The sequence below is a fragment of the Magallana gigas genome, chromosome 2 (genome assembly GCF_963853765.1).
Source record: "Magallana gigas chromosome 2, xbMagGiga1.1, whole genome shotgun sequence".
Taxonomy (NCBI): domain Eukaryota; kingdom Metazoa; phylum Mollusca; class Bivalvia; order Ostreida; family Ostreidae; genus Magallana; species Magallana gigas.
In genome coordinates this window covers 58,732,077-58,746,234 of record NC_088854.1, presented here as the reverse complement: position 1 = coordinate 58,746,234, position 14,158 = coordinate 58,732,077, and the positions used below count along the sequence as shown (strand labels likewise).

Sequence of the window (14,158 nt, the reverse complement as noted above, 5' to 3'; positions counted from 1 at the left end):
TAAGCATGGATAAACATTTCATAACGTTTAACACATTCGGTTTAAGTTAAAAACTGAAATGCTTTTTTAACGTTCAAAATGTAAACAAACGCTGTGTTAACAAAGCGAAGAATTTCAAGCTCTGTAACTCGTTTATAACTCAAATGTCGGTTGCCTATTAAAAATGCCTTTCTGAAGCATTGTAAATATTAATATCGCAAAATTTTTTTTGACCAAAATCGTGACCATGCCCCGTTTAAAAATTTGAAAGTTATTTATGTTGGCGTGATTTACTGTTATAATTTTACAAGTTCTGGCTTTTTGTTACAAAAACTTCATCTTTTTTAAAGTCCGTTTTTATTTTTGCTCTCTCTGTCTGATTTGAAGACAAATACTAAATTATTTAGCTATAGTAATATTTGAAAATTCATAATGATGAAAAACCTGATTTGTCATTGACCTTACATACCATCTGTTGTTGGAATACTGGGACTAGGAGACAAATCTGTAATTGATAAAGAACAAAAAAGAAGTTGTTACAATAAAAGAAAAACAATTTACTATAAAGCTTGATTAAATATCATAACATCAAATGTATACAAATGTTTAGGACCCAACTAATGCCTTTAAAAATGGTAACCTATTGAGTTTTTTTTAAATACCCGTTACGTACTTTGGGTAACAGTCAAATTAATTTTGTTAGAACACTGTTTATGCATAGACTTTAAACTTGTTTACATACCATCTGTCATAGGTGACTTGATAGTGGAAGATCCCTTTGTAATTTATAAAACATTTATCTGAGTAACGTGAAGAGATATTGAGATGTTATAACTAATTAGAATTTATAGCAAAAAAGACAATATTCCTAGACAGAGACAGTAATAAAACAAGTACAGTGTATACAAGACTTCAAGGTTAATAATTTATTTCTTTGATAACATAAAAAGGACTTTCCCAACCCATAACAAGTTGTCTCGGTCAATGAAATTCTTTGAAGATAGCATACAAGTACATACAAAGTGTACATATTAGGGCAAAGACTGGAAATCAACTAAAATCAGGCTAATGTGATTGAATTTAATACTCTTTCTTGGTGCTGAGACACTATGAATTAAAAAACGATGGAACACCTGAACATAACATACATTGGTCTTGAATTTGTTTGAATTCACATACCATCGGTTGAAGGAGCACTGGTGGTAGAGGACCCTTCTGTAACTGATAAAGACAATGATTGAAATACTTCATTTACGAAATGTCCGGCAAAAGAAGGTTATATGTGTTTTAATTGAATCATCATAAATTGATGCATGTTTTAAAGAATATCGATGCCCTGAAATGAAATAAGATTTAAACAATGCTATCAAATTGCCTTAGGTATTCTTTATACTATGATAGTTTACCAGTAATGCTGATGTTGACGTATTGAATTGCTGTCCCTGTTCCGCACAAACTAGAATATCCGGACTCGCACAAAAACTGTGTAAAGGTGTCTTCGTCAGTCAAGTTGTAGTTGATGGTACTAGACCGTGTGTACTGACACCCTGATAGAGAGGCATCTGAGTGGATCGGGGTCTGGGTCAATCCGGTGAAACTGAATTCACTGACCCTTCTTGCGCACCATCTGATGGTCTAAAATAATATAATATACGAAACGTTAAAGGTACCCAAAAGATCTTATCAATATATAACAGATTTCTATGTTCACGGGCAATTGATACTTACATTGCTTTTGTCACTCCCTACCTGTCCTTGACAGGTTAATGTTATCGCAGTTCCAACAGGAAACTGTCGGTCTGGTGTATCATAGAGTTCATTCAGGATCTTCACTCGGGGCACTTCAATTACAGCTGGCTTGACTGAAAACCAAAAAAGCGCACTTCTTTTAAATATGCATACAAGGGTTGTTCGATATGTAAGTGTATTGTTGCACAGCGCAACTATTTGTTGCACCATTTCGCGAATGATGATACTATTACTTATTAGGTTAGTTACTGACTCACTACGGAAATATATTGGGTTGATCAATCTCATAGATGGCGAGGCGAAGCCGAGCCGTCTATGAGATTGATCAACGCAATATATTTCCGTAGTGAGTCAGTAACTAACCTAATAAGTGTTTTATTTTCCTGAGGACTATCAAGCGACATATTCATTCACAAATAGCGGTGATCTACGCAAAGCCATGTACAAGATGCTTTACATCTCGTCCAATTAAACTCACTTAAACTCTTCAAAATCATCAAAACCACCTTTCAAATACGCTTTAAAAATCTTCACTTCACCCATATTACCTACATTGTTTTGTTGCTATTCAATTTTAAATCTCTGCAGATATTTGTGCAAATTCAGACACTTCCATTTTGTTCTGCTCCAGACACAACAATGTGACGTCAATATTCAAAGGGCAACTACTCTAATTGAAAAATAATTCCAAAGGGCCACTACTCTAAATATTTTAATGACTTACTGAACACGATTTCTGTGTTAAATAATATGAAATATCGAGATGAGTAGGTGAGGCGGCGGCCAATGACGGCCATATTGCCTAATATTAATCCTCAGAGAACCTACATAGAGATATATGAGGCAATCACGTGTCATGTTTAATCCAATGAAAATGTGACATTTCAGTCCGAGGGAAAACAATCTTGAATAGACCTCTTCAAGACTTTCAAAGGATTTAAACCTGATACTTCAGCTCCATATAGTTTTAAACTTTTAGGAAATATATTTGGAAATGGGTTGAAAATATAGAAAAAAAACAGAGCTTAAAGTTTGCACAGAACTCGGTCATTCCAAAATGCAGTTATTTACTGAATTGGGGGAAGCTTACGAAAGTGACAATTAATGCGATATAGCTCGTAGGTGGAGACGGAATCCGTCAAAGACGCAGGGAAAATGTCTCAAAAGTCAGGGACATAATTGAAAGTGATTGCTGATCCACGATTCGTGACATTTCCAAAGCTCAATTCAAAGCTTAATTCAAAGCGTTGAAAGTACAAAAAATGTCTACAAGATAGGTACCACATATTTTAACAAATCACTAAGACCGCTTGGACACTTGCTAAAAATGTTTCCTAGATTCAATCAAAGCCCATTTACAAATACGGTTACCTGTGACGAAATATTTTTAACTACTTTGAGTCAGTAAAAAAAATTGGAAACAAAATATGTTTACTAAACTCGGGATGGCAATCTCACAGTTTCAAAGTCCAAAACCGAACACCATAAAAAACTGATAAGATATTTCAAATTTCAATATGTAAGTAATCGTCCATAAATATACATGTAACTTGACCGAGCGATATTGGTTGACATACAAAACACAGTAGAAGCCTGTTGATGCCTAAAGAACCATGAGCAAAACGAGATTCTTCTCATGTGATGGTATTGCCGTGAAAATTCCGTTGCCGAAGAGCAAGCGTCTTACGGGTTGGTATTACCAAGATGTTTTACTATAAAAACTCACAAATTATAATCATAAAAGATGTCCTGTGTCAGGTTAGGAATGTTTGTCTACTTCATTACAACGGTCCATCTTATACATATGAGCTTGTGAAGCAATTTTTGAAGTTGGAAAAGGTTACTGAATTGCCACACCCACCATATTGCAACAGCAGAGTATACTTTGAAGGGATTTAATGTTTTCTTACAAGCTGAATCGAATGAAATATCGTTTGTGACATAACATTCACCGAAAAAACATTGGTTTAAATATTTTAATACTGTATATAGGTTTATTTTTGCCTCGTTTTATTTTTGTCTTTCCTCATACACAATGGATTTTTTCCCCACCTAAATTCGCTCAGTCAAATCGGAGCAAACGTTTCCCTGTATACAGTATTTTTTTTATGTAATCTAATTAGTATAGTATTTAATTTTGTAACACTTCTCATTAAAGCAGTATTTGATTTTGTAACACTGCTTTGATTAGAGTTAGCTGCTTTGATTAGAATTATGTTCAATGCTACTCAGATAAGCGATTTGACTACTGAGTTTCATTGTCGTTTCTAATCAATGGCTAAAATTCCTTTCTACGGGTATTCTCACATAACAATTGGATGCAAAAGTACATGTAAAAACATTTAAGTTTACACCACTTACCAATGTAAGATATGGTGATAGGACTCGTCTCCTGAGTGACACTCTTCTCTGAATAGGAGTTGTATCCAGAAAATTTACACATGTACATCTTGAAATCGTTAGGACATTGAACGCTGCTTTTGTCTATAGATAATCTTAATTGTGCAGTGCTTGGAGAGTCTATACTCCCAGTGGCAGTGGCCCGGTTCCGTAATGCAGAGTCCTTCCATTGTACTGGTGGTGTTTGTCCAGTAGCTACTGATACAATAGTCTCAAATGTTGTACTTGAGTTTTTCTGTAACTCTATGTTGTACACTGCATTGAGTTGTGAAGGGTTAGTGATGGAACAAACGATCACCAAATCATTCTCCTTGTAATTAATTGTCTGTGGGAAGACTTGTATATGTATATTCTGGACAGATGCTGAAATTGAGATAACAGTGAAATAAATTTTTACCCATAATACTTGTAACATTACAGCATTATTAATTTTCAATTATTAAAAAATTACACCGCACGCATTGTGAATTTCTTTATATTTTTAATTTAATGTTACAAAAGCCGACCCCAAAACAAAGAAAATTGAAATCTACCGATTGATAGGAATTTTTCTCTAACCAAAGTTTCCAATAATATTATTATATTGTCCTCATTTTGTAGGTTTTAAGCTTGAATGAGTATGCAAATTTTTGAGAAAAGTTATTTTTATCAATTAAATGTACATCCCAGTTAATTGGAGGTGATTCTCGATAAGTAGAATTTTCAGACGATTTAGGATGATCCTGATTAAACTTCGGAAGAAACTTTGTTCATACCTAGTGTTCATACCTAAGAATATCTTAATCTTCTTTGAGAGCTTTCTTCCAAGAAGAAAGGTTTAAGAAATACTTTTCATTCCTATTTGTAAAACATTTTTCCAAACGGACAAATATTGCGTTGTTCATTTCTAACTGTTACTAAAAACACCTCTGATATATTTACAATTTGTTTGCAGAAGAACAATTTCGTATCTTGAAAACTATATGAGGAGGTATTCGTATAATAAGGGTACCCTTTTGGCAGCCGCCCGCCTGCCATTTTCACTGTTTCAATCACAGGATTTTTCCTTTGGAAAACCAGGTTAAAACCAAAACTCTTAGGTATACGTGCACTTACAATTTGATCGTTCTTTTTCATAGAGATCAAAATACTAGTAACACAATATTGTACTATATTGTGGTTTCACTTTTGATGACAATATAACTATATGGATATATTCCCCAGTGACGTCATTTGTGGACCTTACAAAAGACATGGTATTATTTAACTACCCTTTTATGATAAAAAAAATTTTATTTTGCATATTGTTTTCAGACAGTCAATGTTCAAATAAACTTGTTATTGTTAGTTGGCTTTCAAATCACTTTCAAAATTATATCCCTCTTTAATGCGTTTTTGAAAAAAACAACAACATGTTTTCTATATCATACTGCTATAAAAATACCACATATACTGTATATGACATGTGGTGATAACAATCAGTGATCAAAATCAAAAGTCCAAAGGACAACAAAACAAAACAAGATCAAAGCAAAAACGGACCTCTAATGAATCAGATGCCCTAGAGGAGTGAGCATCCTCTAATGACCGGTCACATCCGCCGTGTGCTCTTTGTCGTAATCGGGAAAACGGAAGACAATTAGATAATTATGGTCTAACAATTAGTTTGAAAAACGTCAGTCAGCATAAGACTTAGTGGAGAATTGCATTTGCTGACGAAGTCGTTGTATCAACCAAAGAATTTACAAAAAGATGGCTTAAACCGAGGCTGTTGGTAATCTTGTTTTATCAACTTGTTTGTCAGTAGTTTGCCTCGCCTCAGAAAGGGGCATGGTCACGATTTTGCTCAAATTTTATTTTTCAATATCTATTGTTTACAATGCTTCAGTAAGACATTTCTGATAATCAAATAAAATTTGAGAGTGATTTGTAGAGTTATAAGCAGGATAAAGGACTCACAATTCTTTGTCATGTAAACAAGGCTCGTGTCCTGTTTTTGTTTACATAAGTTCAATATACCAGTAAAAAAATCTTTTTTCCAGCTTATTTGTCCATCTTTTTATTTATTTTAAGCATGGATAAACATTTTCTAACGTTTAACACATTCGTTTTAAGTTAAAAAATGATTTTTTTAACGTTCAAAATGTAAACAAACGCTTTGTTAACAAAGCGAAGAATTTCAAGCTCTGTAACTCGCTTATAACTCAACAAATGACATTCAAATGTCGGCTGCCTATTAAAAATGCCTTTCTGAAATATTGTAAATATTAAAATCGCAAAAATGATTTTTGACCAAAATCGTGACCATGCCCCGTTTAAAAATTTGAAAGTTATTTATGTTGGCGTGATTTGCAGTTATAATTTTACAAGTTCTGGCTTTATGGTACAAAAACTTCATCTATTTTAAAGTCCGTTTTTATTTTTGCTTTCTCTCTCTCATTTGAAGACAAATACTAAATTATTTAGCAATAGTAATATTTGAAAATTCATAATGATGAAAAACCTGATTTTTCATTGACCTTACATACCATCTGTTGTTGGAATACTGGGACTAGGAGACAAATCTGTAATTGATAAAGAATAAAAAAAAAGTTGTTACAATAAAAGAAAAACAATTTACTATAAAGCTTGATTAAATATCATAACATCAAATGTATACAAATGTTTAGAACCCAACTAATTCCTTTAAAAATGGTAAACTATAGAGTTTTTTTTTTAAAAAAAATATTCGTTACGTACTTTAGGTTACAGTCAAATTTATTTTGTTAGAACACTGTTTATGCATAGACTTTAAACTTGTTTACATACCATCTGTCATAGGTGCATTGATGGCGGAAGATCTCTTTGTAATTTATAAAACATTTATCTAAGTAACGTGAAGAGATATTGAGATGTTATAACTAATTAGAATTTATAGCAAAAAGTAGACAATATACCTAGACAGAGACAGTAATAAAACAAGTACAGTGTATACAAGACTTCAAGGTTAATAATTTATTTCTTTGATAACATAAAAAAGGACTTTCCCAACCCATAACAAGTTGTCTCGGTCAATGAAATTCTTTGAAGATAGCATACAAGTACATACAAAGTGTACATATTAGGGTAAAGACTGGAAATCAACTAAAATCAGGCTAATGTGATTGAATTTAATACTCTTTCTTGGTGCTGAGACACTATGAATTAAAAAACGATGGAACACCTGAACATAACATACTTTGGTCTTTAATTTGTTTGAATTCACATACCATCTGTTGAAGGAGCACTGGTGGTAGAGGACCCTTCTGTAACTGATAAAGACAATGATTGAAATACTTCATTTACGAAATGTCCGGCAAATGAAGGTTATATGTGTTTGAATTGAATCATCATAACTTGCTGCATGTTTTAAAGAATATCGATGCCCTGAAATGAAATAAGATTTAAACAATGCAATCAAATCGCCTAAGGTATTCTATACACTTTGACAATTTACCAGTAGTGCTGATGTTGACATATTGTATGGCGGTCCCCGTCCCACACAAACCGGTATCTCCAGACTCGCATAAGAACTTTGTGAAGGTGTCTTCGCTGGTCAGGTTGTATGTGATGGTACTGGACCTTGTGTACTGACACCCTGATAGAGAGGCCTCTGAGTGGATCGGGGTCTGGGGCAATCCGGTGAACATCATTTCATTGGTCTTTTGGGCGCACCATCTGATAGTCTAAAATAATAAAATATACGAAACGTTAAAGGTGACCAAAAGACCTTATAAATATATAACAGACTTCTATGTTCATGGGCCAGTGATACGTACGTTGCTTTTGTCACTTCCTACCTGTCCTTGACAGGTTAATGTTATCACAGTTCCAACAGGAAACTGTCGATCTGGCGTATCAAAGAGCTCATTCAGGATCTTCACTCGGGGCATTTCAATTACAGCTGACTTCACTGAAAACCAAAAACAGCGCCTCACTTTTAAATGTGCATACAAGGGTTGTTCGATATGTAAATGTATTGTTTCACAGCGCCACTATTTTTTGCACGATTTCGTGGATGATGATACTCTTGAATAGACCCTCTTCAAGACCTTCAAACCTAAAACTTTAGCTCCATATAGTTTTAGACTTTTAGGAATTTCACAAGACCTAGTGTTGACAACTATTGTAACAAGAAGCCCAGGGGCCACATCGCTCACCTGAGCAACAATTGCCTTTATTCTGATCAAATTAGCATTACAGTATCAAAATATCTTGACAACTAAATACAGTAGATCTTGCTAAAAGAAAAATTGAAAATCTGCCAATTTTTTATCCACCCCTTTTTTTGGTAAATACCAAGCCTCTTTTGTTGTTGTACCTGTAAGAAGATTTTTTTCTATTCCTATGAACCCCCCCCCCCCTTTCGTGGCCCCACTTTTCTCTATGGAATCATGGTTTCATCAAACTTAAATCTGCATAACCTGTGCTTTCACACTAAGTACTGAGTTTTGGACCGAAAAATTTCCCAGAATACTTTTAAAGATTTTCTCTGTAAATTCCTAAGGAAAAATTCAAACAGCCATCACGGCCCCGCCCTTCCACTAGGGACTGTGATTTTGCAAACTTGAATTTACACTACCCGAGGATGCCTCTACACAAGTTTAAGCTTTTCTGGCCAAATAGTCTTTAAAAAGAAGATTTTTAAAGGTTTTCTCTATTTATCTATGTAAAAATTCATCCCCCATTGTGGCCTCACCCTACCCCTGGACTATTATTTAAACAAACTTGAATCTATACGATCTGGGGCACAGGTGCTTGAGGACAGGATTGCCCACCCCCTCCACCCCTACCCCCCCCCCACCCGCCCCAATAATAGACCCCCGGGACTTTATTTTTCTTTTTTATTAAATTTCCCTTTTATGACATATTTCTAATCTAATTTATTCATTCATTGCCCAAAATTACATAAAACACTGTAGTTGAGGCACCGCCAATGAATATTTGTTGAAATGTACTATCAAACTACATCTACCAGGTAAAACGGTGACCTCATGTCGTAGCCCGATAATTCCCTTCACTGAATATCTGCATGCCATGCCCGTGTAAATACATTTATTAGGTAAATAGGACAATTTTCACCGACAAGTTACAAGTTTTGAACCGATCCATCTAGAACCAACGGAAGTGAGGTTTTTTCGCAAGGAAGACAACTCCGAGAGATTTATGAAATTGTTTGGCAAACTCGAAAAAAGTACAATTCATACGAAGTATGAATTCTAATCAAGCCGCGAAAACTTTTTTATCGTCTTGGGAACTGGAAAATCTAAAAGAAGGCACCCATACTGAGTGTATGACAATGGGAAGACATGAAAGAGAAAATAAAAAACTTATGTTACGAGTTATCTTCCTTGCGATAAACCCTTACTTCCGTTGGTTCTAGATGGACGAAGTTAGCAACCTTCTTGTATTATATATATATGTAGAGGGTCTGATTTTTTTAAAAATATTTGTTTTAGGTAATTTAGGCCAATGATTGTATAAATTAGATTAGAAATATGTCAGAAAAAGACAATTTAATAAAAAATTAATAATTAAGTCCCAGGGGTCTATAATCTTGGGAGGGGGGGATTGGATGGATGGGGGGGGGTCGATCCTGTCCTCAAGCACCTGTGATCTGTGACCTGTGGGGATGCTTCCACTCAAATTTGGGCTTTTCTGGCATAATAGTTTTGAGAAGATTTTTAAAGATTTTCTCTATATATTCCTATGTAAAACTTGACCCTCCCCCCCCCATTGTGGCCCCACCCTACCCTAAGGGACTATGATTTGAACAAACTTGAATCTACACTACCTGAAGATGCTTCCATTTTAATTTGAGCTTTTCTGGCTTAATAGTTTATGAGAAGAAGATTTTTAAAGATTTTCTCTATATTTTCCTATGTAAAACTTGATCCCCCAATTGTGGCCCCACTCACCCCCGGGGACCATGATTTGAAAAAACTTGAATCTACACTACCTGAGGATGCTTCCACTCTAATTTAAGCTTTTCTGGCCTAACAGTATTTGAGAAGAAGAATTTTAAAGATTTTCTCTATAATATATTCCTATGTAAAACATGATCCCCCTATTGTGACCCCACCCTACCACCGGGGACCATGATTTGGACAAACTTGAATCGATACAACTTGAGGATGTTCCCATTTTAATTTGAGCTTTTCTGGCCTGATTGTTTTTGAGAAGAAGATTTTTAAAGATTTTCTCTAAATATTCCCATGTAAAACTTGATCCCCTCTTGTGGCCCCTCCCTACCACCGGGCACCATGATTTGAACAAACTTGAATCTACACTACCTGAGGATGCCTCCACATAAGTTTAAGCCCTTCAGGTCGAATTGTTTTTGAAAAGAAGATTTTTGAAAAATACCACCAAATTTTCAATAATTCTCAATTATTTCCCATTTAAAGAGGGCGTAGCCCTACATTTGAACAAACTTGAATCCCCTTCACCTTGTGGTGCTTTGTGTCAAATTTGGTTGAAATCTGTCCAGCGGTTCTTGAGAAGAAGATGAAAATGTGAAAAGTTTACAACGACGACGACAACGACGACAGATAACGGACAAATTGTGATCAGAAAAACTCACTTGAGCCTTTGGCCCAGGTGAGTAAAAATGGTTGGTAACGGGTTGAAAATATAGAAGAAATAGAGCTTAAATAAAGTTTGCACAAAACTCAGTCATTAGAAAACGCAGTTATTTACTGAATTGGGGGAAGCTTACGAGTGTGATAATTAATGAGATAGTTCGTAAGTGGAGACGGAATCCGCCAAAGACGCAAGGAAAATGTCTCAAAAGTCAGGGACATAATTGAAAGTGATGGCTGATCCACGATTCGTGACATTTCCAAAGATATAAGGGATGCATTTCAATTTAAAGAGTTGAAAGTATAAAAGATGTCTTCAAGATAGGTACCGCATATATTAACAAATCACTTAAAGCCGCTTGGACAATTGCTAAAAATGTTTCCTAGATTCAATCAAAGACCATTTACAAATACCGTAACTGGTGACGAAACATTTTGAACTACTTAGAACCAGTGAGAAAAACTGGAGACAAAATATGGTTAACTAAACTCGGGATGTCAATTTTACAGTTTCAAAGTCCAAAACCCAACGCCATAAAAAACTGGTAAAATATTTCGAATATCATTATGTAAGAAATCGTCCATAAATATAATTTGACCGAGCGATGGTCAGGTACTCGTTATTTTGTTCCGTATATCAGTATAACATTTAATTTGGGAAAACTCTTCATCAAAGCAGTATTTGATTTTGTAACGCTGCTTTGATAAGAGTTAGCTCTTTTGATTAGAGTTATGCTCAATGTTACTCAGGTAAGCAATGTGGCACGTACACGTTAAAACATTTACATTGTAAAGCACTTACCAATGTAAGATATGGTGATAGGACTCGTCTCCTGTGTGACACTCTTCTCTGAATAGGAGTTGTATCCAGAAAATTTACACATGTACATCTTGAAATCGTTAGGACATTGAACGCTGCTTTTGTCTATAGATAATCTTAATTGTGCAGTGCTTGGAGAGTCTATATTCCCTGTGGCAGTGGCCCGGTTCCGTAATGCAAAGTCCTTCCATTGTACTGATGGTGTCAGTCCATTAGCTACTGATACAATAGTCTCAAATGTTGTACTTGAGTTTTTCTGTAACTCTATGTTGTACACTTCATTGAGTTGTGAAGGGTTAATGATGGAACAAACGATCACCAAATCATTCTCCTTGTAATTAACTGTCTGTGGGAAGACTTGTATATGTATATTCTGGACAGATGCTGAAATTGAGATAACAGTGAAATATATTTTTACCCATAATACTTGTAACATTACAGCATTATTAGTTTCAATTATTAAAAAATTACACCGCACGCATTGTGAATTTCTTTATGTTTTTAATTTAATGTTACAAAAGCCGACCCCAAAACAAAGAAAATTTAAATCTACCGATTGATAGGAATTTTTCTCTTACCAAAATTTCCAATTATATTGTTATATTGTCCTCATTTTGTAGGTTTTAAGCTTGAATGAGTATGCAAATTTTTGAGATAAGTTATTTTTATCAATTAAATGTATATTTCAGTTCATTTCAGGTGATTATCGATAAGTAGAATTTTCAGACGATTTAGGATGATTCTGATTAAACTTCGGTAGAAACTTTGTTCATACCTAGTGGTCATACCTAAGAATATCTTAATCTTCTTTGAGAGCGTTCTTCCAAGAAGAAAGGTTTAAGAAATACTTTTCATTCCTATTTGTAAAACATTTTTCCAAACGGACAAATATCGCGTTGTTCATTTCTAACTGTTACTAAAAACACCTCTGATATATTTACAATTTGTTTGCAGAAGAACAATTTCGTATCTTGAAAACTATAGGAGGAGGTATTCGTATAATAAGGGTACCCTTTTGGCAGCCGCCCGCCTGCCATTTTCACTGTTCCAATCACAGGATTTTTCCTTTGGAAAACCAGGTTAAAAACCAAAACTCTTAGGTATACGTGCACTAACAATTTGATCGTTCTTTTTCATACAGATCAAAATACTAGTAACAAAATATTGTACTATATTGTGGTTTCACTTTTGATGACAATATAACTATATAGATATATTCCCTAGTGACGTCATTTGTGGACCTCACAAAAGACATGGTATTATTTAACTACCCTTTTATGATACAATTTTTTTATTTTGCATATTGTTTTCAGACAGTCAATGTTCAAATAAACTTGTTATTGTTAGTTGGCTTTCAAATCACTTTCAGAATTATATCCCTCTTTAATGCGTTTTTGAAAAAAAACAACAACATGTTTCCTATATGATACTGCTATAAAAATACCACATATACTGTATATGACATGTGGTGATAACAATCAGTGATCAAAATCAAAAGTCCAAAGGAAAACAAAACAAAACAAGATCAGAGCAAAAACGGACCTCTAATGAATCAGATGCTGTGGAGGAATGAGCATCCTCTAATGACAAGTCACATCCGCCGTGTGCTCTTTGTCGTAATCGGGAAAACGGAAGACAGTTAGATAATTATGGTCTAACAATTAGTTTGAAAAGCGTCAGTCAGCATGAGACTTAGTGGAGAATTGCATTTGCTGACAAAGTCGTTGTATCAACCAAAGAATTTACAAAGAGATGGCTTAAACCGAGGCTGTTGGTAATCTTGTTTTATTAACTTGTTTGTCAGTAGTTTGCCTCGCCTCAGAAAGGGGCATGGTCACGATTTTGCTCAAATTTTATTTTTCAATATCTATTGTTTACAATGCTTCAGTAAGACATTTCTGATAATCAAATAAAATTTGAGAGTGATTTGTAGAGTTATAAGCAGGATAAAGGACTCACAATTCTTTGTCATGTAAACAAGGCTCGTGTCCTGTTTTTGTTTACATAAGTTCAATATACCAATAAAAAAATCTTTTTTCCAGCTTATTTGTCCATCTTTTTATTTATTTTAAGCATGGATAAACATTTTCTAACGTTTAACACATTCGTTTTAAGTTAAAAAATGATTTTTTTTAACGTTCAAAATGTAAACAAACGCTTTGTTAACAAAGCGAAGAATTTCAAGCTCTGTAACTCGCTTATAACTCAACAAATGACATTCAAATTTTGGCTGCCTATTAAAAATGCCTTTCTGAAGCATTGTAAATATTAAAATCGCAAAAATGATTTTTGACCAAAATCGTGACCATGCCCCGTTTAAAAATTTGAAAGTTATTTATGTTGGCGTGATTTGCAGTTATAATTTTACAAGTTCTGGCTTTATGGTACAAAAACTTCATCTATTTTAAAGTCCGTTTTTATTTTTGCTTTCTCTCTCTCATTTGAAGACAAATACTAAATTATCTAGCAATAGTAATATTTGAAAATTCATAATGATGAAAAACCTGATTTTTCATTGACCTTACATACCATCTGTTGTTGGAATACTGGGACTAGGAGACAAATCTGTAATTGATAAAGAATAAAAAAAAAGTTGTTACAATAAAAGAAAAACAATTTACTATAAAGCTTG

General features: G+C 34.3%; 1 protein-coding gene across 1 annotated transcript in view; it reads right to left on the bottom strand.

Moving 5' to 3' along the window:
• LOC136273198 (mucin-22-like) overlaps nt 1-14,097 on the bottom strand; it is a 167,149-nt gene extending 153,052 nt beyond the window's left edge. Inside the window, exons 1-11 of the mRNA XM_066077509.1 lie at nt 14,056-14,097; nt 11,509-11,910; nt 7,905-8,038; nt 7,583-7,811; nt 7,356-7,397; nt 6,636-6,671; nt 4,090-4,491; nt 1,708-1,841; nt 1,386-1,614; nt 1,159-1,200; nt 449-484 (exon numbers count right to left, since the gene is read on the bottom strand). Coding sequence (XP_065933581.1) covers nt 449-484; nt 1,159-1,200; nt 1,386-1,614; nt 1,708-1,841; nt 4,090-4,491; nt 6,636-6,671; nt 7,356-7,397; nt 7,583-7,811; nt 7,905-8,038; nt 11,509-11,596 — 1,372 coding nt within the window. The 5' untranslated portion in view covers nt 11,597-11,910; nt 14,056-14,097. The remainder of the gene's footprint in view (nt 1-448; nt 485-1,158; nt 1,201-1,385; nt 1,615-1,707; nt 1,842-4,089; nt 4,492-6,635; nt 6,672-7,355; nt 7,398-7,582; nt 7,812-7,904; nt 8,039-11,508; nt 11,911-14,055) is intronic.
• Between the last annotated feature and the right edge of the window lie 61 nt (nt 14,098-14,158).